The 24,802-nt window shown below is 44.6% G+C and overlaps 2 protein-coding genes across 2 annotated transcripts in view; both read left to right on the plus strand.

The window, feature by feature from the left end:
- The window catches only part of LOC129698561 (cyclin-dependent kinase 2-like), a 42,681-nt gene extending 25,688 nt beyond the window's left edge, over positions 1-16,993 (plus strand). Inside the window, exons 6-7 of the mRNA XM_055637640.1 lie at positions 8,054-8,257; positions 16,855-16,993. Coding sequence (XP_055493615.1) covers positions 8,054-8,257; positions 16,855-16,959 — 309 coding nt within the window. The 3' untranslated portion in view covers positions 16,960-16,993. The remainder of the gene's footprint in view (positions 1-8,053; positions 8,258-16,854) is intronic.
- Positions 16,994-19,782: 2,789 nt separating this feature from the next.
- LOC129698526 (uncharacterized) lies at positions 19,783-21,508 on the plus strand. Its single transcript, XM_055637609.1, has 4 exons — positions 19,783-20,617; positions 20,696-20,857; positions 20,942-21,121; positions 21,232-21,508. Exons 1-4 carry the CDS (start codon positions 20,447-20,449, stop codon positions 21,346-21,348), a joined length of 630 nt encoding a protein of 209 aa, XP_055493584.1. The 5' UTR covers positions 19,783-20,446; the 3' UTR covers positions 21,349-21,508.
- Positions 21,509-24,802: the final 3,294 nt, after the last annotated feature.

Genomic DNA, 24,802 nt, shown 5'->3' on the forward strand with positions numbered 1-24,802 from the left:
AACTGCAATATTAATTTAATTTAAGCTCAGGGGAGCTCTTTATGTTGAAACCTTTCTGTTTCTTGTGAAAGCAGATCCACTGGTTGATTACGAAAGCACTTCCTCCCTCAAAAACTTTGGCAGTGAGTGAAATAAAAACTGTTACACGGTTTGAAATCACAGACCTTTGAAGTCTTCACGGAATCACTCACGTGACTCCGAAGTAAAATAGTAAGATTAAACGAGTACTTACCAGTATGAAGTTTGATCTGTATTTTATGAGGAGTTACGGTGAGGTATTACGTGCCCTCCGCTCCCACCCTCAATATATAGATCAAACTAATAAACTGATGTCTCATGATCTTTACTATCTTACTTCAAATATTGTGTCTATCCTGTGATTTCACACCGCTGCTTCGAAGTATGCCGCACCTGCGCACTGGGCTGGGATCTTCACGTAATACCTCACCGTAACTCCTCATAAAATACAGATCAAACTTCATACTGGTAAGTACTCGTTTAATCTTACTATTCTCTATACCAAATGTTTGTGGAGGCTAGATCATTTGGTTATTTCAAGTGAAATGTGAAAACCGAGCCTGTTTTAGCTATTCAAGCCTATTTTATCTATATTACTAAAACTCTTTGTTTGTGCTGGCAATGTGTCACTCTGCTCTGCTTTTTCCTATTTTCTTCCAAACGCTGCACCACAGCCTTCCCATTTCCTACTCACATTTTCCCCATCAAAGCGATAAACATCTACCCGTCACACACCTACCTATATTTTCGAAGTTATTCATGATTTAAAGTTTCAAAAAAAGGCAAAACCGCTTTCTCAGAGAGCGTCCAGTGATGATGTCACAATGTCTCTCACAGTGCACCAACCACAATGGGCTCTCAAGCTGCCTGCCGATTGCCACAATTACATCACAATAGGACGTTGCCAACCTTAACAATGGCCTCTCAAGCTGGCTGCCCCTCACAGTACACCAATCACAATGGGCTCTCAAGCTGTCCAGACCCTGGCATCGCTCTATGACCTGGGTAGGTCCTGGGGCAGGGAATGGGAGTGAGGGAGGAGGATGAAGGAATTGAGGAGGAGGGAGATGGGATAGGGCCTCTGTCCCTCTCCATCTATACCCCTCCCCCTCCCGCAACCCTCCCTCTATACTCCCCCCCTCCCTCTCCCTCTCTACCCCCTACACTCCCCCCCCCTCTCTAACCCCTCCCCTCCTTCTCAACCCCTTCCCCCTCTACCTCCCCATTCCTCTACCCCCCCCCCCTTCCTCTCTATCCCCCCCCTCCCTCACTACCCCCTCCCTCCCTCTCTCTTTACCTCCTCCCTCCCTCTCAACCCCCTCCCTCTCTAGGAAGTGGTGAGTATTGGGACCTATGGGTGAGTGGTGGAATATTGCGTTCGGTGACCAGCCCTCCCCTGAGAAGCCGCGAGTCCCCCCACGTCCACTTGGTCTAGTATACTATTAAAAGTCCCATCTTCTATGTATGTATACGTGTTTGTGTTATCTGTATCTACCTACGTTTGTCAAAATGGCACGTGCTAGCGCAGAAATGTTCACATTATTAATCACATGAACCCCGTCGACAAAATGAACGGCTTTAATTCACATTACAAGCTATATTTCTCAAGTTACAGCGTTTTAAAATAGCGAACACCAACGATTTAAACGGCAAACCAATCCGCTTCGATTGACGCCACAAAGGGGAGGTGGGCGGCCACCAAGGGTGAGTGGGCGGCCACCAGCTTCCAGTGACGTTGGGGAAGGCCACATTTAAATTAACATTCCGCTATTTCCGACCCGGGCTTAGCGGACATCGGAATGACATTTCTGACCCAGGCTTCTACCCACGACGCCCCAGCTGGGGTTTTACACGGCCATCAAGGAGGCATCGAGACCGCGGTGGTGAAGGAGACATCGAGACCACAGCGGTGAGCCCTTGCTCGGGTCCACGACCCCCGCGACCTCGCTCAGGTCTACGCCCGCCCTCGACCACGCTCGGGTCCACGCCCACCCGCAGCCTCGCTCGGGTCCACGCCCACCCGCGGCCTTGCTCGGGTTCATGCCGCCCACGGCCTCGCTCGGGTCCACGCCCGCCCTCAACCACGCTCGGGTCCATGCCGCCCGCGGCCTCGCTCGGGTACACGCCCACCCACGGCCTTGCTCGGGTTCATGCCGCCCACGGCCTCGTTCGGGTCCACTCCCGCCCTCGACCACGCTCGTCGTCTAGTTAATCATTAAAAATGTGCCTGCTCTACAACATGTCCATGTATCTGCCCTTGTTGCATAGATTCTACGTGCTATTCCCGGTAAATTAGATTGTCCTACAATTCTCATATAAGTAACAATAAAAATCATTATTTTAGAAATTCCTCGTTTCCAAATAAACTACTTTATGATATTAATTCATACATAAAATAGTAAGATTAAATGAGAACTTACCAGTTTGAAGTTTGATCTTTATTTTATGAGGAGTTACGATGAGGGATTACGTGAAGACCCCGCCAGCACGCATGTGCGACATTCTTCAAAGCAGCGGTGTGGAATCACAGAAAACACAGTAATTGAAATAAACATAGTAAAGATAAGAAGAACTAGGATACCAGTTGACCTTTATAATTGAGGGTGGGAGCGGAGGGCACGTAATCCCTCATCGTAACTCCTCATAAAATAAAGATCAAACTTCAAACTGGTAAGTTCTCGTTTAATCTTACTATTTTACTTCAGAGTCACGTGAGTGACTACGTGAAGATTTTAAAGCTCTGTGATTTCAAACCGTGTAACAGTCCATGCTTCACTCACTGCCGAAGTCATCCAAGGGAGGAAGTATGTTATCGTAATCAGTTTTTTTAAAAACAATAACAATATTTATTTTAAACAAAGAAAAATAACGCTCCCCCAGGCTTAAATTATATATTTGCAGAATTTTAAATCCTTTCTGCAAATAATACAGGTTTAGCAATCGGCTTATTATAGAACTTTGGAAAGTTATTTCCGTGGACCATCCCGCTGTTGCCAGGATATGGTCCAATGGCACGTCCATATTCCTAGCCGCCGATATAGCTGCTGCCCTGGTGGAGTGAGATGTAAAAATGTCAGTACCCACCCCAGCAGCTCCCAATACCTGTCTGAGCCATCTAGAGATGGTTTGTACCGACACCCGACCATGTGGCTTTTTGTAGCTGACCCATAGTGCCTTTTCTCTCCCTCTGGATTCTTTGGTTGTGTTGAGATATTGCAGCAAATGTGTCATGACACATAAACGGGGTTCAGGTGGGTACGCCCAGAATTCCATAGTTAGTCCTGAAGTTCCCGGTCTGCTCTGCTTAACCAGCTCCCAGATAGTAAATGTAACTTGGTCAGCTGATATGACCATGTTGTCCAGTCTGAGAAGGTGTAGGGACTGGACCCTTTAGGCTGAGACTAAAGCCATCAGCATTACCATTTTCAGGTTGAGCTGTTCCAGAGTCAGGGATCTGGCTGATGACCATCCCCTTAGAAATGACAGGACAACACTTACGTCCCAGATCTGGGTGTACCTTGGTCTAGGGGGGTTGGTATTAAAGATGCCTTTCATTAATTTGGCCACCAGCGGATGTGATCCTATGGACTGTTGTCCTGGTGCCTGCCATAGATAGGCTGACAGAGCACTCCTAGCACAATTAATTGTACTGTAACTCAGACCTTCATCGTAGTGAAGGCTGGACAGGAACTCCAGTACGTTCGTTATGGTGGCTGTTCTATATGTTGTCCCTGCTTTTGAACAGTACGCTTCCCACTTCCTGATGCTGGTGAGGTACTGTTTCTTGGTGGATTGTCAGTGAGATGCTGTCATCATGTCCATGGTCCTGTTTGACAGTCCCAGGTCCAATAATGGTCTTTTTACATTCTGCAACCCAACAGATTTATTCTGTCATGGCACGGATGACTCTCGCCTGTGACAGGGTGGACCAACAGATCTGGTCTCCTGGCAATGGTCATGGGTGGTTTAGTGACCATGTCAAGGACCACAGGGAACCATGGCTGTGTAGGCCAGTCGGGTACTACCAAAATACCTGAAGCAGAGTTCATCTGTATTTTGCGTAGTACCCGACTGATGAGGCAGAAGGGGGGAAAGGCATAGAAAAACAATTTTCCCCAGTTCAGCGAGAATGCGTCCATCGCTGCTGCCTCAGGGTCTGGTTCCCAAGTGACATATGTTGATAGAAACATAGAAACATAGAAAATAGGTGCAGGAGTAGGCCATTCGGCCCTTCGAGCCTGCACCGCCATTCAATATGATCATGGCTGATCATCAAACTCAGTATCCTGTTCCTGCCTTCTCTCCATACTCCCTTTAGCCACAAGGGCCACATCTAAGTCCCTCTTAAATATAGCCAATGAACTGGCCTCAACTACCTTCTGCGGCAGAGAATTCCAGAGATTCACCACTCTCTGTGTGAAAAAAGTTTTCCTCATCTCGGTCCTAAAAGATTTCCCCCTTATCCTTAAACTATGACCCCTTGTTCTGGACTTCCCCAACATCGGGAACAATCTTCCTGCATCTAGCCTGTCCAACCCCATAAGAATTTTGTAAGTTTCTATATGATCCCCCCTCAATCTTCTAAATTCTAGCGAGTACAAACCGAGTCTATCCAGTCTTTCTTCATATGAAAGTCCTGACATCCCAGGAATCCCAGGATACCTGGTGATTCAGTTGGGATGCGAAGAGGTCGATATCTGGTGTTCCATATTGCTTTGTAATTTCAGCAAATACTTTGGGGTTTAACATCCATTCGGTGTTATCATTTAATTTTCCTGGTGTCTGCCACTGTATTAAGCTTACCTGGTAGGTAAGTTGCTGATAGCCAAATATGTCTGTCGATACACCATTGCCAGATTGTGTTGACCAGATTATCACATGATATCGATTTTATCCCGCCCATATGATTAATATAGGCCACCACTGTGGTATTGTCAATTTGTAGGAGGACATGCAAATGGTGCTTAGCTGAACAGTAAGCTTTTAGCCCATAAAACGCACCCAACAATTTCCAAATAGTTTATACACAGGGTCTGTAGTAGTGATGATTCTTGTATGTTCCATCTACCACCCGTACTAGATATAATGTTAGTTGCTCCCCAGCCTTGAGCACTAGCATCTGTTTGTATCGTGAATGTTGGGTTATTGATAACGATGGGGCTGGAACTATGCCAAATGTTCACTTTCCACCATTGCAATTCTGATATTGCTTTAGCTGGTAATTTCATGGTTCGATCAAAATGACCTGCATGTTGTTTTAGCGCTTGCACCTTTGCTCTTTGTAAGTTTTGGTAATGCAAAGGTCCAAGCTGCGTAGCTGGAAATGCAGCTACTAATTTCCCAATTACTCTTGCCACCGGTCGAATAGTTGGTTGATTGGCAATCATTAATTTGTTGCAGGCTTGTGCCAATTCTGCTGCTTTTTATTTTGGCAACGTTACAGACATGTGGACTGAGTTAATTGTGAATCCCAGATAGTCCATAGTTGTGGATAGCTTCAACTTAGATTTATCTGGATGTAAGACAAACCCCAGAGTTTCAAATAAATGTTTGGTAGCTAATACTGCTGATTTAGCTAATTCCAGGGTTTTGCCCACTATCAAAATATCATCAAGATATGCCATGACAATATGTTTTTGTTTTCTTAGTATTGCCAGGGCCGGTTTTAATATCTTGGTAAATAGTCTTGTTAGCTGATGTTAGCCCATTAGGCAACGCTATATACTGCCATAGTTGCCCCATCCAGTTAAACTTTAGGTATCTATGATGATCCTTATGAATGGGTACTGAATAGTATGCATCTTTTAAATCGATGCATGCCATGAAGTATCCTCTGGAAATCAATTGTTTGGCAATAACAAATGTTTCCATTTTGAAATGTATATACTTGACAAAAGTATTCAATGTCGTTAAGTCAATGATGATGCGACATCCACCATCTCTTTTGGTTTTTGTAAAGATATTTGATACAAATTCCAAAGGGTCATGTTCCGATTTCTCTACGACTCCTTTTGTATGTAGTCTCACCAGTTCTGCCTGTTCCTCGCATTTTTCTTTTTGTGAGGGTAAACTCCCTGTGGGCTGCATGCTGAACTGGCAGCATACTTTATTGAACAAACTCAATTTTGTATCCCTGAATACTTTGTAGTATATAATTGTCGAGAGTGATAACCCTCCATGCTTCCAAAAACAGGTGTAACCTTCCCCCCGTTAGTAAAGGCCCTGCACCTTTTATGTTCTGGAAGGAACCAGTCCCACCTACCTCCATTGTTACCGGTAGAATATTCATTTCTTGGGTTTCCGGCTCTTCATCTGTCGAGGTGTTGCTGTGTGGTGGATGATATGATATGCGGGCCCCATGCTTTCACCAGTACCATGATGTAGACGCCTACTGGTGGATGCGTTGGGGTGCTGCCGTCTGGGTTGCGTGGCCTTGTTCGTTCCGGGGCCTGCCCTAATGAGTCCAAGTGCTTTAGACTCCTCGTCCAGATCTTTTACCTGCTTTGGCAGGTCTTTACCAAATAGCAGGATTTGTGGTTGTGAGGTCGGCGTTTTGCACAACCCTGCAAATTTGGGATTGAGGGCAGGTCTTATGGCTTCTTTCCGTAGGTTGTTGATTTCGTACTGTGTATTACACAGCAGAGCCAGGGTGTCTTGTTGGTTGTTGGTCATTTCGACACCATCCACGGAACGAGCATATGATGTTATGGCTGACGTCAGGAGCTTCAGAATTTTTTGGAGTTTTAGTTCTTGGGTTCGAATGCCCAACCCAATGTACCCCCAGATTTGATTATTGACGGCCGGTACATTGAGCGAAATACAATTCTCCGGTGGCGTGTATAATTCCAACGCCTCATTGACTACCTGTTCTTGGAGTGGGTTGAAGGACAGGTAGTCAATGCTAGCCGCCAGTTTAGGCTGCAACGGCTGTCCCGCTCGCGGTGTTACAGCGTAGCGGTTTACCACTCCCAGCAGCTCTTCCCGTTCCTGCACCCCCAGCATACTGCTGTTGTCTTCAGCCAAAGACCCCTCTTCTTGACCAGCCCAGCCCTGGTCACCAACGCTCCCCTCTGCTGAGGGAGATGCGATGGCCAGTGCTGGATATTGCACTGTAGCGGGTGTGCTTGCACTCCCTTGGCGGGCTTGCCCAATCTCCCGGAGCAAGTCCCGCAGGAGCATTTGCTCCATCAACCGCTCCATGCGGGACAAACGGTCACCTTTGCCGTTCCCGGGCGGTGTGTCTTCCATGCCGGACTCATCGGAGTCTACCGGCCGGACCAACTTCTGTTTTGCCTTGCCTCCAACCCGCTGCGGTGGTTCGAGCTGAGCAGCTTGCGGAGTTGGGCTCGGCTCTACAGAAATTTTGTCGGTGACTGCGGACCACAGCGAGTGCGGTCCAGGTGCCGCTGGGCGCCCCCCCACTGCTGGAACCCTCCTGGGCCATCGCAGTCGGACGGGGTGCGACCTTCTTTGTTTTCCTGCCCTTGTCCATGTTCTCTATGAAACAGAGCACAAGGGTGTTTCAAATATGACCTCAGAATAAGTTTTACTTACCTAGAGGTCCCGTTTTAAACTCTGTTGCAGGAGAGCTCGTTCTCCCGCCCGTCGCTGTTGCACTGCGTGAGACGCTATGTCGCGCATGCGTGCTGGCGGGGTCTTCACGTAGTCACTCACGTGACTCCGAAGTAAAACTATGTTTCTTTTTTTTCCCCATAGGCTAATTTGATTTGCAATTTGGGATCTTATCGTTAGCCTTAACATCGCCAGATTAGAAAGGGAGCAGAAAAGGCAGGGGTTCCTCTATAGTAGTAATCTAGTGACAAAACTAACAAAATGCTTAATGGATTTTGTGAGGGCAGATCTGGTCTTAGATATTATATTACATTAATTACTGACAAATAGAAAGAATTATTTGGAACCTTTGGAACTGTATAGCAATATAAATCATTTTCAATGGAGAAGGAGGGAAAATAATTTTATAAATGAATAATGGCCTTCAACAGTCAATGCTTCCAATTATGTTTTTCAATTATAGGTTACAAGAAAACCTTTGTTTCCTGGAGATTCTGAAATTGACCAGCTTTTCAGAATTTTCCGCACACTTGGCACACCGAATGAGTCTGTGTGGCCTGGAGTTACTCAACTACCTGACTATAAAGCAAATTTTCCGCGGTGGAGCAGACAAGATTTCAGCAAGATACTACCCAATTTGGACATAGATGGCAAAGATCTGCTGATGGTTTGTAGAATTTATGAATAAATCATTAATTGTAATATTTGTAAAGTTGTACCACATTTAGATGCCACATTTAAGGAATGAGTTTGTACTGATACATTGTTACCATTCTTCAGAAATCATGTTTTTGTGATGGTTGACCCAGTTGTCGGAAGTGTTGGGCTAAAGGTCTTGCATTTTGATTTGAATCATACCACTCATAATTCAAAAATTTCAAGTGTAATTAGAGAAGTGCTCACTTTTAAAACTGAAATAGAATAAAACAGCAGAGCCATTTGGAGGTTCAGATATATGTCTTTAAAAGCTTGTAACCGTGTTAAGAAAAACAAAGATTAATGATTATAATTACAGTGATTGATACAAATACATAGAAACATAGAAACATAGAAATTAGGTGCAGGAGTAGGCCATTCGGCCCTTCGAGCCTGCACCGCCATTCAATATGATCATGGCTGATCATCCAACTCAGTATCCCGTACCTGCCTTCTCTCCATACCCTCTGATCCCCTTGGCCACAAGGGCCACATCTAACTCCCTCTTAAATATAGCCAATGAACTGGCCTCAACTACCCTCTGTGGCAGAGAGTTCCAGAGATTCACCACTCTCTGTGAAAAAAGTTCTCCTCATCTCGGTTTTAAAGGATTTCCCCCTTATCCTTAAGCTGTGACCCCTTGTCCTGGACTTCCCCAACATCGGGAACAATCTTCCTGCATCTAGCCTGTCCAACCCCTTAAGAATTTTGTAAGTTTTTATAAGATCCCCTCTCAATCTCCTAAATTCTAGAGAGTATAAACCAAGTCTATCCAGTCTTTCTTCATAAGACAGTCCTGACATCCCAGGAATCAGTCTGGTGAACCTTCTCTGCACTCCCTCTATGGCAATAATGTCCTTCCTCAGATTTGGAGACCAAAACTGCACGCAATACTCCAGGTGTGGTCTCACCAAGACCCTGTACAACTGCAGTAGAACCTCCCTGCTCCTATACTCAAATCCTCTTGCTATGAAAGCCAACATACCATTCACTTTCTTTACTGCCTGCTGCACCTGCATGCCTACCTTCAATGACTGGTGTACCATGACACCCAGGTCTCGCTGCATCTCCCCCTTTCCCAATCGGCCACCATTTAGATAATAGTCTGCTTTCCCGTTTTTGCCACCAAAATGGATAACCTCACATTTATCCACATTATACTGCATCTGCCAAACATTTGCCCACTCACCCAGCCTATCCAAGTCACCTTGCAGTCTCCTAGCATCCTCCTCACACCTAACACTGCCCCCCAGCTTAGTGTCATCCGCAAACTTGGAGATATTGCCTTCAATTCACTCATCCAGATCATTAATATATATTGTAAATAGCTGGGGTCCCTGTACTGAGCCTTGCGGAACCCCACTAGTCACTGCCTGCCATTGTGAAAAGGACCTGTTTACTCCTACTCTTTGCTTCCTGTTTGCCAGCCAGTTCTCTATCCACATCAATACTGAACCTCCAATGCCATGTGCTTTAAGTTTGTATACTAATCTCTTATGTGGGACCTTGTCGAAAGCCTTCTGGAAGTCCAGATACACCACATCCACTGGTTCTCCCCTATCCACGCTACTAGTTACATCCTCGAAAAATTCTATAAGATTCGTCAGACATGATTTACCTTTCGTAAATCCATGCTGACTTTTGTCCAATGATTTCACCACTTTCCAAATGTGCTGCTATCCCATCTTTAATAACTGACTCTAGCAGTTTCCCCACTACCGATGTTAGACTAACTGGTCTGTAATTCCCCGTTTTCTCTCTCCCTCCCTTCTTAAAAAGTGGGGTTACGTTTGCTACCCGCCAATCCTCTGGAACTACTCCAGAATCTAAAGAGTTTTGAAAGATTATTACTAATGCATCCACTATTTCTGGAGCTACTTCCTTAAGTACTCTGGGATGCAGCCTATCTGGCCCTGGGGATTTATCGGCCTTTAATCCATTCAATTTACCCAACACCACTTCCCAACTAACCTGGATTTCACTCAATTCCTCCACCTCCTTTGACCCGCGGGCCCCTGCTATTTCCGGCAGATCATTTATGTCTTCCTTAGTGAAGACGGAACCAAAGTAGTTATTCAATTGGTCCGTCATATCCTGGTTCCCCATGATCAACTCACCTGTTTCTGACTGCAAGGGACCTACATTTGTTTTAACTAATCTCTTTCTTTTCACATATCTATAAAAACTTTTGCAGTCAGTTTTTATGTTCCCTGCCAGTTTTCTTTCATAATCCATTTTTCCTTTTCTAATTAAGCCCTTCGTCCTCCTCTGCTGGTCTCTGAATTTCTCCCAGTCCTCCGGTATGCTGCTTTTTCTGGCTAGTTTGTACGCATCATCCTTTGCTTTGATACTATCCCTGATTTCCCTTGTTATCCATGGATGCACTACCTTCCCTGATTTATTCTTTTGCCAAACTGAGATGAACAATTTTTGTAGTTCATCCATGCAGTCTTTAAATGCCTTCCATTGCATATCCACCGTCAACCCTTTTAGAATTAATTGCCAGTCAATCTTGGCCAATTCACGTCTCATACCCTCAAAGTTACCTTTCTTTAAGTTCAAAACCATTGTTTCTGAATTAACAATGTCACTCTCCATCCTAATGAAGAACTCAACCATATTATGGTCACTCTTGCCCAAGGGGCCACGCACAACAAGACTACTAACTAACCCTTCCTCATTACTCAATACCCAGTCTAAAATAGCCAGCTCTCTCGTTGGTTCCGCTACATGTTGATTTAGATAACTATCCCGCATACATTCCAAGAAATCCTCTTCCTCAGCACCCCTGCCAATTTGATTCACCCAATCTATATGTAGATTGAAGTCACCCATTATAACTGCTTTGCCTTTGTCGCAAGCCTTTGCCTTGTCGATAGATGCTCCTGAACACATCATCAGTGATGTAACCTGGGGTCATTGGGTGTTTCGGGTCTTTCAACATCAGACACCCTCACCCAGGCGACCCAGCCGTGGTTGATCAGACCATGACTTGTGTTCAGGTGGCATTCGCTCCTCCCCATGGACCTCCTCTCCTGATCCAGAGCCATCTCGAGGCCTTCTCCGCTGCCTCTGTGGTGTTCTTGATGGCCCTTCTCCTCGCCACTCCGTTGATGCCCAGTGCACTCAAGGCTTTGTAGAACGATTGCCCTGCAAAACCTCTGCAGCCAACCTCGTTGGGCATACACCTTGCCTTCCAGCCCTGCTTGCGGCAGTCTATGACCAGTTCTTCATATTTGGCCATATTCCTCTCGTGGGCCTCCTCCAGACGGTCCTCCCACGGCATTGTCAGTTCCAACAAGACGATGTTTTTGGTCGCCTCTGAGACCAGGAGGATATCTGGCCTCAGGGTGGTCGTGGCAATGTGCTGTGGGAACTTCAGCTGTTTCACCAGGTCTACGGAAAGCTGCGTCCTGCGCAGTTGCCAGGATTCCTGACTGATTCCTGGCTGCTGTGGTTCTGGGCAGCTGCACTCCGGCCTTCACGAAGGTGATCATCTGGGTGGTGGGGCGTTCTCGTCTGCAGCTGCTGATTCCCATGCTGATGGCTTCTGCAATGGGTTTAAGAACCTGGTCGTGACGCCATGTGTACCGGCCCTGCCCAAGAGCCTTTGGACAACAGCTCAGGATGTGTTCCAACGTCCCCTTGCCTGAGCATTGCGGGCAATCTGGAGATTCTGCTTTGCCCCAGATGAAGAGGTTCGATGGGCTGGGCAGGACATCATACACTGCCTGGACCAGGAACTTGATGCGCTGTGGTTCAGCCTGCCAGAGCTCAGTCCATGTGACTTTTCGGTCAATGGCCTGCTCCCACCTTGTCCAGGCTCCCTGCTGCTCTGGTACACCTTTCCTCCTCCAGCCTGCGCCTCTCCTTCCCCTTGGCCTTGTCAAACTGGGGAGATGGGAAGATTCCCAGGCCTGCTCTTCCCCGAGTCACTGCTCCCACCAGGACTCTGTGGCGTATCCGGGACTCTGCTTGCAGCGCGGCTTCGCCGGCTCTCCACTTCCTCCCAGTATTCACCTCCACCCCTGCTTGAGCCACCTTGGGGTCGCTGGAGTCCCTGTACAGCATCACCTCTCTGGCCCGAGTCACCTTGAACTCCTCCTCCAGGGACTTCAGGGGCAGCTGGAGCTTGGTGTTATTTCCGTAAAGAGCGATGCTGCTAGGCTCCTGGGCAGTCTCAGCCACCTTCTGAGAAAGCTGCTGACTTTCCTCTCCAATCTCTCTACGATGGATATTGGGACTTCGTAGACAAGCAGTGGCCAGAGTATCCAATCAGTTTCTCCAACCCCTGCAGGATCCACCTGCCTCCTGGCACTGACTCAGTGGTGACAGTCAGGTCGCCCATGAAGGCTCTGATTGGTGGTTGGCGCATTCCTGACTTGGTCCGAGGGCCCCGGGCACTCTGGCTCAGTAGACTTGACGATCATGTTCATCGCCAAGGCAAAAAGGATCACAGAGATGGTACAGCCTGTGATGATCCCAACCTCCAGTCTGTGTCACTCTGATGTCACTGACCCTGATGAGACTCTCATGCTGAACTGGTTGTAATAGTCCAGGATGAGATCTGCCACTTGGCCCGGCACATGATGCTTGGCCATGACTGTCTGGATCAGCTTGTGCGGGATGGAGCCGTAGGCGTTGGCCAGGTCAAGCCAGAGCACTGTCAGGTCTCTCTTGTTCTCCCTGGCTTCTCTGATGAGCTGGGTCACCACTCCAGGGTCACACTGAGCTGTCGATGTAACCATTGCTGGAGAGGAAGTTGGTCAGCCGCCTCGCCACTATGCAGAGGACACTTTGAACCATAATATAAAATGGATGACTGGATGGACTGATAATGAGACAAAGGATCAAGAGTCAAGATTGTCTACTTGTCATATGCACCAGGAATGGAACAATAAAATTGATTGTTGTAGCTTTACAGGTACATTAACGCAACACAACAAATAAATACAAAATAATCAATAGTACAATAAAACAATAATCACATCATTTAGCATCACACAGTGTGGAAACAGGCCCTACGGCCCAACTTGTCAACACCAATGAAGATACTCCATCTAAATTAATCCCTGCCCGCATTTGACATATCCTTCTAAACCTATCCTATCCATGTACCTGTCCAAATATCTATTAAGTGTTGTGATAGTCCCTGCCTTATCTACCTCCTTTGGAATCACCCCCGTGGATTGTCACTTTGTCGTGGTGGAGAAGCTTGTGTGGACCCGAGATCCTGAGAGCAATGCCCTCTGGAGCTCCTGGTAGGGCCACCCATGGCGGTAGGGTTGAGGGTGAGGTCCCTGACAAAGAGCAATCCAACCAGTGCTGGGACCCCAGATATTTACAATATATATATATTAATGATTTGGACGAGGGAATTGAATGCAACATCTCCAAGTTTGCGGATGACACAAAGCTGGGGGGCAGTGTTAGCTTTGAAGAGGATGCTAGGAGGCTGCAAGACTTGGGTAGGCTGGGTGAGTGGGCAAATGCATGGCAGATGCAGTGTAATGTGGATAAATGTGAGGTTATCCACGTTGGTGGCAAAAACAGGAAAGTAGACTATTATCTGAATGGTGGCCGATTAGGAAAAGGGGAGATGCAACGAGACCTGGGTGTCATGGTACACCAGTCATTGAAAGTAGGCATGCAGGTGCAGCAGGCAGTGAAGAAAGCAAATGGTATGTTAGCATTCATAGCAAAAGGATTTGAGTATAAGAGCAGGGAGGTTCTACTGCAGTTGTACAGGGTCTTGGTGAGACCACACCTGGAGTATTGCGTACAGTTTTGGTCTCCTAATCTGAGGAAAGACATTCTTGCCATCGAGGGAGCACAGAGAAGGTTCACCAGACTGATTCCTGGGATGGCAGGACTTTCATATGAAGAAAGACTGGATAGATTCGGCTTGTACATGCTAGCATTTAGAAGATTGAGGGGGGATCTTATAGAAACTTACAAAATTCTTAAGGGGTTGGACAGGCTAGATGCAGGAAGATTATTCCCGGTGTTGGGGAAGTCCAGAACTAGGGGTCACAGTTTAAGGATAAGAGGGAAGTCTTTTAGAACCGAGATGAGAAAATCATTTTTTACAGAGAGTGGTGAATCTGTGGAATTCTCTGCCACAGAAGGTAGTTGAGGCCAGTTCGTTGGCTATATTTAAGAGGGTATTAGATGTGCCCCTTGTGGCTAAAGGGATCAGGGGGTATGGAGAGAAGGCAGGGATGGGATACTGAGTTGGATGATCAGCCATGATCATATTGAATGGCGGTGCAGACTCGAAGGGCCGAATGGCCTATTCCTGCACCTATTTTCTATGTTTCTATGTAAACCTTACCTGTTCAGGTACCTGTCAAGTTAATTCGAGTTTATTGTCATGCACAAGTACTGTGAGGTCCAATATAATGGAAATTTTACCGGCAATCGCATCACAGGCACATAGACTTAGACAACATACAAAACATAAGTTATTCATAAATTATACAACACTAAAAGAGTGCAAAACAAGACATGCCCAGAAGTCTTTTGAATGTTCTAATTGTACCGCATCCACCACTTCCTTTGGCAGCTCCATTTACTCACCATCCTTTGTGTGAAAAAAATTGGTTCTTAGATCTCCTTTACTCAAACCTGTGCCAAATAATTTTGGACTTCCCTATCCTGGGAGAAAGACTATAACAATCTTGAGTTCTTTATTTCCTTCATGATTCTTTAAACCTCTGTAAGATCACCGCTCAGCCTCCATTGCTGCAGGGAAAACAGTCCCAGCCTATTCAGTCTCTGCTTATAACACACCCTCCAGTCTTGGCAACATCCTCGTGAATCTTTTCTACAGCCACTCGTGCTTAATCACATCCTCCCTATAGTAAGGCAACCAGAACTGCACACAATATTCCAGGTGCAGTCTCAACAACATCTTGTACAGCTGTCCCATAACATATTGAAGATTACACAAAAAAGCTGGAGAAACTCAGCGGGTGCAGCAGCATCTATGGAGCGAAGGAAATAGGCAACGTTTCGGGCCGAAACCCTTCTTCAGACAGTTCCCTCTGAAACACATATTGAAGATATGTTCTGAAGAAGGGTCTCGACCCGAAATGTCACCCATTCCTTCTCTCCAGAGACGCTGCCTGTCCCGCTGAGTTACTCCAGCATTTTGTATCTACCTTCGATTTAAACCAGCATCTGCAGTTTTTTCCTACATGTAACATGTTGTGCCTTGTCTAATGAAGGCAAACATGCCATATGAATTCTTCACCACCTTTTCTATCCATGTCACCATTTTCAGCGAACTAAGTACTTGTTCCCCCAAGTTTCTCTGTTCTATAATATTCCCCAGGGCCCCCTCATTTAGTAAGTCCTGCCCAAAATTTAACTTCCCAAAATCCATTACTTTCCACATGTCTGAGTTAAATTTTATCTGCCCACTCTCCCAGTTGCCCTAGATCCTGATAGCCTTAGGCAATCTTCTTTACTGTACACCACACCATCAATCTTGGTGTCATCCGCAAACTTATTCTCATTCAAATTGTCAATATACGTTACAAACAGTATTGACAATTTGACCTCCAACCTGAAAAACAACCCCCCACTACCAATACCCTGTCTCTTTCTACCAGGCCAATTTTGTGTCCATTCGGCTAGCTCATCCTGCATCTCATGATCTAAACTCTCAGACCAGCCAACAAAGCGGGACCTTGTCAAAAATCCTGCAAAAGTCTACGTACATAATATCCACTGCACTGCGTTTGTCAGTGCTCTTTGTCACGTCTTTAAAGAAGCTCACTCAAACATTATTTCCTACACATAAAGCCAGGCTGGGTAATTAGACCTTGCCTATCAAATGCAGATAGGCCCTGCCTCTCAAAATCGCCTCTAATAACTTACCCACCATTGATGGAAGCCTCACCTTGGCTTGGTATACTGGCTTGTCCTTGCAGCCATTCTTAAAATAAAGGCACAATGTTTGCTATCCTCCAATTTTCCGGTACCCATGGCTATCGATGATACACATATCTCGGCCAGATCCCTTACAATTTCTTCCCTTGCTTCCCACAACTTCCTAGAATATACATGGAATATACTTGATCAGTTCACAGGGGTTTATCCACCTTTATGTGCTTCAACACCACCAGCAACACCTCTTTCACAATGATAATATGTTTCAAAACATCCCTGTTCTCTTTTCTGAATCCCCTAGCCTCCAATAACTTTTCCACGGTAAATCCGGACAAGAAGTACTTATTTAAGACCTTGTCCATCTCCTGCGCCTCGACACGTTGACAACTGCACTGATGGGATCTAATCTCTCCCTGGTTACTCTGGTCTTAATACACTTATGGAACTTCTTATGATTCTCCTTTACATTATCTGCCAAGGATATCTCATGTCCTCTTTTTGCCTTCCTAATAAGTATCTGGGTTACAGTCAGTTGTTTGGAGATGTATTACATGCTGGTTAAGAATGTGTAATTAGCACCATTTTTTAAATTCAAGTACTAAAATGTTCCACTTACCTATTTAATGACACTTTAGTAAGCAAGTTGTGAAATTGATTCATTTTTATTTCTAGCAAATGCTCCAGTATGATCCTAACAAGCGGATTTCTGCGAAAGTTGCTATAAGTCATCGATTTTTCCGTGATGTAACTATTCAGCTACCACATTTACAGCTGTAGAGTGATCTTCAATCCGAAAATAAAGAAAACAGCTTATTTACTTGCTTTATATATTTTTTAATGCACTATTTACCTAGCAATTATGCTATTTATCAGAAATTGAAAATTGCACTTGTATTTTGTCAAGTGTGCAGATTAAATAAAAATTTGTCATAATCTGAAGACAATGAAAAATACAGATATGTATTGCATTGTGTGCAGCAGTTTAGTACGTTTAAAATGTTTTATTTAGATTTTCTAAAATGTTATCTGTGAAATCCCATGTTTTAATAAAAGCAACTTGGAAATATAATAGGAAATAGGTTGATATTTAAATGGATATAAATTGGTATACAATAAAGGAATAAAAGATCCTGTAAACCTGGTTTATTTATTTTTATTTTTATCATATTTTAAGGCTTAACCCCAATTCTATGCCTAGGTAAAGAAAATAACAGCAGCCTAGATTTGCTGGTTTTCTAATTAATGAAAAATTCAAATATTCATTTCTTTATTAAACCATAGAATCGGAGAATTCCATTTAATCCATGGTCTACATTGAATTAGATAATTGAAACAGGGCCCCTATGGATATTGAAAATTGATCCATACTCCCATTCACTATCCATTAATCCAAAATACATATTTGGATATTGAATGTGCATATCCAGGACCTTCCATGTGTTTAAACAAACAAAAGATGTCACACTTAAAAAAAATTACGAGAATATTTGCTCATAGTAAAATTATAGGTGTTCATGTTAAATTGAAAGGAGAAAGAAAGAAATTCTAAACAAATAATCACATGTATCCTCTTGGTTAATAGTTGAAACCAGTCTTGGTTGGGATTGCATGCTTTGATTTTTCTTTCCCGTTCTGCAAGGACGTGGCTGAAACCCTACTGAGCATGTCACCATATGTTTCTTCAAATTTATGAGTTCTCATTGTGTATTTAATGCCAAAGAGGTGACCAAGTTGCCTTGGGGAAATTGTTTTGCCATGTTGTTTATTTTTTAATTATTGATTTTGTAGTTTGAGTAATAGTATAAATAAATACCATTGAATGTAAATACTGGTTTGTGAATTACAAGTTATTTAGCATTGTGATTCTTTATTTTCTAAACCATCAATTGTAATAGTATCCATAGACAAAAAGAAACAAATAGATTTCTACTGTTTTCTTTAAACTACTCTTGGACTGAAGTTTGGTAGTTGTACAGCACTTTATTTAGTTTTGTTTTCGTTTAGAGATACAGCACTGAAACAGGCCCTTCGGCCCACTGAGTCCGCACCGACCAGCGATCCCCACACATTAACACGATCCTACACACATCAAGGACAATTTACACTTCACCAAGCCAATTAACCTAAAACCCGTATGTCTCTTTGGAGTGTGGGAGGAAGCCGAAGATCTCAGAGAAAATCCATGCGGTCACGGGAGAGAACGTACAAACTCCATACAGAAAGCACCCTTAGTCGGGATCAAACCCGGGTGTCCGGCGCTGTAAGGCAGCAACTCTACCACTGCACCACCATGTTGCAAGTGATCCCGTGATAGTATGTTAAATTGCCGAGTCAAAATCCATAGCGTGCATAATAATTGTGGAATTCATTGAATTAACTCATTGAACTATGCCAAGTGGAGCAGTGCCTTGAAAAGCAGCAGCATCTGGCAAGATATTTTTACACTTGCCCATTTGCTTTAATAGTGGGTGTTCTATTTTAAGTTTATACAATATTAAACGTCCAAGTATAATACAGAAGAAATGTGAAATACAACATCTAACAGTAAAAAAAACTAGAACACGGTCAATATTTTCAGATGGTTGCTATTGTCTGCAGTTTCCAACCTCATTCTAAAGTGAAACAGGTCATAGCTATTTTGTTTCCACAATCCTTACTGGAACATACTTAATTGGAGGTCCTGACAGTAAACTCACATCTGGTAATAGACAATAGGCAGGAGTAGACAATTCGGTCCTTCGAGTGTGATTATGGCTGATCATCCCCAATCAGTACCCGGTTCCTGCCTTCTCCCCATATCCCCTGACTCCGCTATCTTTAAGCAGGTGGTGCGGGGCCTAATTGGGAATTCCCCCCCCCCCCCTCCCCCCCCGTAGAAATATATAAATAAATAAATAATTATGATTGAGTCACGTGTCGTGAGTAACATGACAATTGGGGAGAGAGTTCCTTTCACAGCGTGTGGGGAATCTAGCCTGGGATAAAGTTGCGAGGAGGAAGGAGCGTTGAGAAGGAGAGGGTCGTGTTCATGCCAGTAACATGCCTTTCTCACGGGGCGACTTGACGCAAGAGTTGACCAGAGTTTAACATCGTGGGAAACTCGTGCGATAATAGTATTCGGCATTCGTGGACCACCATGGCGCTAACGGCAGGTAATCGTGTAACTTGGTGACTCGGGAGAAAATTCAAGCAAGCTTGAATTTCCCCAAGAGTGACTTGTACACTTGTGGTTGAGCATTGCAACATTATATGAACGTAGTGGCCAGTGCGATATCCGTGCGATATCTGTAATAACTATTGCGGTTACCGTGGGAACTCCTGCGAACAGTAAACCCAGAAGCTGGACAGAGGGGACAGAAGGTGAGTAAAAAGGGTGAATATCGCAATAGAACAGTGTCCAGAGGAGACCAGGTGTCATTGAGGAGAATCTTTTTAACAGGAGCAGAGATGCTCCCAGAAAAGCTCATAACAGGGTAAGCCTGTGGGTTTTTTGCCATGCAGGAGAATGGGAGCAGGCAGCAGAGAGACAGGTGGAGCAACAGATAACACTGCCTGGATTGGAGCAGGGAGAGGGTGCAAGGTCCCCCCAGTAGTAGCCGTTGTAGGAATAGCCTCTACAGACGCTTATGTAAAGGGAAGATGGCAGAAGGCAAGGCCATATAACTTCACCAGGGAACAAGAGGGGGAACTTGTAGAATTGTACCAATTTAATGAGATTCTCTACGATATAGAAACAGGGAGAGAAAACGGAACCTGCTGGAGACGAAGGCTGCGGAGGATCCCGGGTGCTCATGTGAGTATATATAACGATATATTAGTTCATCAACAGGAGAACCATTTAATGTTATCCAAGATTTAAAAACATACAATGCTATAGGTGTAAAAGTGCTGTTTTTGCAGTTAACTTAAACTTCTCTTATAAGTCTGTCTGTGCCCTGCAGCTGCAAAGTAAAAAAGTCGCAGACAGCTTTTACACCCTCTGTGTTTGAAGTTGGAATCATGTCTCTTTAAGAGCCATAAAATAAATTATGCATGAGGGCAGGCAATTCTCACTTGTAATGCTTGGTTTAAAAAAGGCCATCTGTATTTACAAACTTGTGCTCAGGTATCCAAGAAGCACAAGAAATAGCACATTAAATGCAGGAGGGCAGGCTCTTAAACAGGCCTCTATTTACTGTCCAGAACTTTTAATATAACGGAATACATCCAATGCTTGAAGTTCTATTTAATTCCACCACTCTACTGTAATGCAGATGACCAACTCATGCAATGGTTCACTAATCAGAGGACCATCTATGGAAAGGTCACCGCACTTGGGACCAAAACAGGGTCAGCTGGCAGCACACTGACAGAGAGGAATAGGTGGATCGAGGAGAAGTGGCGGTTCCCATCAGGGCATATTGTGTGTGTAGTGACCAGGACTAGCGCACCCAAGGTACTTTTATCACAACAAATTTTTGAGGTCATGCAGCTCTGGACACTACGTCTAAATGGTTTTATGTGATTCCTACAGGAACAACACATCATTGACCATGCGTTCGATGATCCTGTGGAAGGGACTTCCACGCCGAGCCCATCCACCATCCAACAGCACCGCAGTAGGCACATTTCCAGCATCGACCTCACCACACCCGGAGGTGCTGAAGAAGGGACAGATGGAAACAGCATTAAAAGTGTGAGTATATAAACTTGATGCTTATTGGACAATGCACCCACCCAGCATTTTGCTGTTTTTTATATTTGCGCTGTGAATTTTCAGCTCAATAATACTGTTCGAGACGGTGTTAAATTGTTGGAGGAAGGACGCCTGAGACCGAACAGCTTTACGCAGAGGGCAGTAGACTTCTGTCAAGCTATTATGGAAGAAGAAATAAATGAACGACAATGGGATTTTATATGGAATATGATCAATGGGGCAATCACTATGCGAAATAAAAAGGTATAGATCTATTCTTAATCTTCTTCCCTTCATTCAGCGTTTCTGTTAAAACTCTTTATTTCTCACATCATAAAGCAACATAGTTTTAATGTGTGGTGTTGTCTGTGCAGTTAATGGAAGCACGTGCACCTGAGGCGCAGCGTCCACTGGTTCCTCAGACTCGCCCGCCTCACTTCTATGACCAGGTATTAACAAATATATGTGCGCTTCCCAAACTTAATTCATAATCTGTCTTCTTTTTATGCATTGACTAATACATCACTCTGTGATTCGAAAGTATACAGATAACATATGGATTGCCGCATGCAATGGGAACACATCCACCATTCCGTGCTGAACAGGTAAACAATTGTGTTTTGTGGGATTGAATTTAAAAAATAAAGATTTGCATCCGTTTTGTGGAGTTATTGAATTTAAAAAAAACTCCAATCTTAAAGACTTTAATGCATCCGCATATGGAAAACATACAATAGAAATTATGAGTTATTTAATGAGCATTCAATATGAAATCCAACTCAGTAACTGCTTCTCTCCAACCCTCTTTTAAAAGGCCACATCTACTTCTTAATATAGCTAATGAACTGGTCTCGACTTCCCTCTGTGGCAGAGAGTTCCAGAGATTCACCACTTATGGTCCGTGAGAAAATTTTCACATGCACTGATGTTTACAGAGCAGCAGCCTGCTAGAAATCCACCTTTGCCTTTTGTTTACAGAGAGGGCCGTGCACAAACACCATTTCAAGAAGGGGCAGATTGTTTCGCTGACGTCAGTGACTCCAGTTAATCCTCGGACGTTGAGAATTATTTATGTGGTGTTTAAGTAACCGTTTGAGTTTTAGTTTATTTTAGTTGTTGGCCACTCAACATTTGGTGTGACATCTAGAGTCCTTTATAAATGTCTGTATGTTAATATCTGTGTCTTTTCCTCTTGGGCATTACTTTTTTTCTGGTGGTGGCTCCACATTTTATGATAGCCTGAAGTGTGATAAAGCTTTTACCTCAGCAGTTTGATTGTCAGTGCTTGTTTACCTCATTGTTAAATAAATATATTTTTTACTATCAGCTTGATGTCTGCAATTCTTCATCAACACAACACTACAAGATGAATGTCTCTAATGTTATAATCCCTCTCATGCTGAAACACAAAATAGTTGAAGGGAGGTGATATAATCACATTTTCATTTATTTTCATTTTTGAGTGTTCAGGTCCATCAATTGTTGAGCAATTTAAACGTTTGAAAGTTTCACCTCTCGGTAGAAAATAAAATAAGCCAATCAGCACGGTAAATGTGAGACAAAGTCTTTATTCCTATTTGACAATATAAAAAGACGACTTGCACATATTGAGAGAAGGTGCATCACACCAAACATTTGTCTATAAAAGGGCCTCGCAAACACGAAAATCAACAAATGAGGCACACTAGATTATTTTAAACACATTATATTCATTAACCTCCACAACAAGCCCAAACTCAGGCATTAAAAGGGACAATGCAATGTGCTAAATGGCAGGTTTTGCGGACGAACATCTTATAGGAAGCACTTTTTAGAGGACAACACTAGAAAGTCAGCTTATTTGCTATGCATTTCTGCTAACATGCAGTAGTGTTCCTGTGGTCGGCTACCCATCAATATAGCTGTCCTGCCACGGCACACTCCCCAATTGTGAATTGTAGTAAGCGCAGAGATGGCCTCTTTGCTCTTTCACACTGTATGTGCCCGAGTTACCTTTGAAACGCTGCAGTGGGACCATTTCCGACTTGGTCGCACCACTTCTCCATGTACCTAGTGTTATTCCCCCTGTGTCACTGTCCACTAGGTCACCGTCCTGGATGGATGTTGCCTGCAGCTGCACCTCTCATTCGGATCAGGTTGTGCAGAACACATGCTGCATATACTATACTCTCCACATTCTTGGGCCTCTGCTCCATTTTCTTGAGCAAGCATCTAAATCTGTTTGCCAAGATGCCAAAAGAATTTTCTACAACCCTCCTGGCCCTTGACAGCCTGTAATTGAAGATCCTCTGTTCCCTAGTTAGATTCCTCTGTGGACATGGCTTCATAATCCAGGGCCGTAGTGCAAAGGCGTCATCAGCAACCATCGCATATGGGATGTCCGGGCTGTCTTCTCCTGGCAGAGGTTCTGGATCAGGCATGCCTGCTGTTCCACCTTCCATTCTCTTTCCAAGCCAGGTTTCTTTCCAAATCCGGCCATCACCAACACTTCCAGGTGTGCCCACATCCACATACAGGAAGTTGTAGTTATGATCAACCACCGCCAAGAGTACAATTGAGTGGAATTTCTTGTAATTGAAATAATTTGAGCCACCTCCGGGTGGTTTACGAATTGCCACATGCCTGCCATCCAAAGCCCCACATGTGTGAACAAAGTTCCACCTGTTTTCAAACCCCAGCGCCACTCTCTTCCACGCATCTGGTGTAGTGGGGCATTCCATCACTTCAGCTGAATAAAATTGGATGATCGCCTCACAGGTTTCTCGGACAATACCACTGATGGTGTTGGTGGCGACAAGAAATTTGTAAGATAGACTTTTATAAGAATCGCCTGAGGCCAAGTAGCGGAGGGTGATTGCTATGCGCAACCCTGGTTCCAGTGCCTTTCTCATTACAGTGTCATTCTTCTTCAGCAGAGGTCCCAAATTATTCTTCAGCTCATTAAAGAGCTCGGGTGAAATTCTGACAAAGTTTGTGAATGCACTTTTATCCTCTTCGCACAGCACATAAAGCAGTTGCTCATATTGTCCAAATTGAGGTCTCCGTTGAAACATGGGCTTAACCCAGTGGGACTTCCTCTTAATTATCTTTTTAATTAATTCTCTTCTGCCTTCACGCAAGCGTTTTTGATGCAACTGTAGCGCTAATGCATACAGCACGTCAATGAAAATAACAACCAGCCTGTACTCGAACCAACTTTGTATAGGCATGTCTGCAAATGAGCCAATTCTACGAACGGAGGATATTTATATAGTGTGTGAAAAAAAAGTGACATCATTTGTGCCACGTGATTAACTCCACTACAGTCCACGATGTTCATTCACGATTAACGGGAAAGATCGGGAGACGGACAAGTCACTCGCACAAATGACAGAATTGCCGAGTACCGTGGGAACTCTTTATCTACCCCCGTTATATCGTGCGGAACTCGTGCTGGACCACGACCACTTCACTCTGGTGACATCTGGCAGTGCTCTCCGTCTGAACAGCGAGGGGATCAGCTCAAGAGCAAAGATCCTAGAGCGGAGTGGGTCAGCGGAGAGTCGCTGCGCGTAACCTCAATTGATCCCTTGTTCGCGCTGACACAGGAGTAAGCTCCACCGCCCGCTGTGATGTTATCCATCACCACCCGCGGAGGGAACATATCACTTATCAGGAGCCGCCACGGGCCAGGACTCCCCTCCCACCCCCCAACAGAAAGGAACCGCAGATGCAGCCATCACCGCAAAACGTCTAACAATTAACTGTAGATGCTGGACAAAAAGGTAGACAAAAATGCTGGAGAAACTCAGCGGGAGCGGGTGTGAGGCAACATCTATGGAGCGAAGGAAATAGCTAACGTTTCGGGCCGGGTCTAAAGAAGGGTTTCGACCCGAAACGTTGCATATTTCCTTCGCTCCATTAGGGGGGGGGGGGGGTGCAGGGAGTCAGATAGACGGCGCAATG

Source organism: Leucoraja erinacea, chromosome 7 (genome assembly GCF_028641065.1).
Source record: "Leucoraja erinacea ecotype New England chromosome 7, Leri_hhj_1, whole genome shotgun sequence".
NCBI lineage: Eukaryota > Metazoa > Chordata > Chondrichthyes > Rajiformes > Rajidae > Leucoraja > Leucoraja erinaceus.

Bases quoted from the DNA above. Each gene is read 5' to 3' on its own strand.
- LOC129698526 (XM_055637609.1), top strand. From the start codon at position 20,447: ATGCAATGGTTCACTAATCAGAGGACCATCTATGGAAAGGTCACCGCA. The intron at 20,618-20,695 runs GTACTTTTATCA...TGATTCCTACAG, and splicing joins CCAGGACTAGCGCACCCAAG to GAACAACACATCATTGACCA. The intron at 21,122-21,231 runs GTATAGATCTAT...TTGTCTGTGCAG, and splicing joins TCACTATGCGAAATAAAAAG to TTAATGGAAGCACGTGCACC.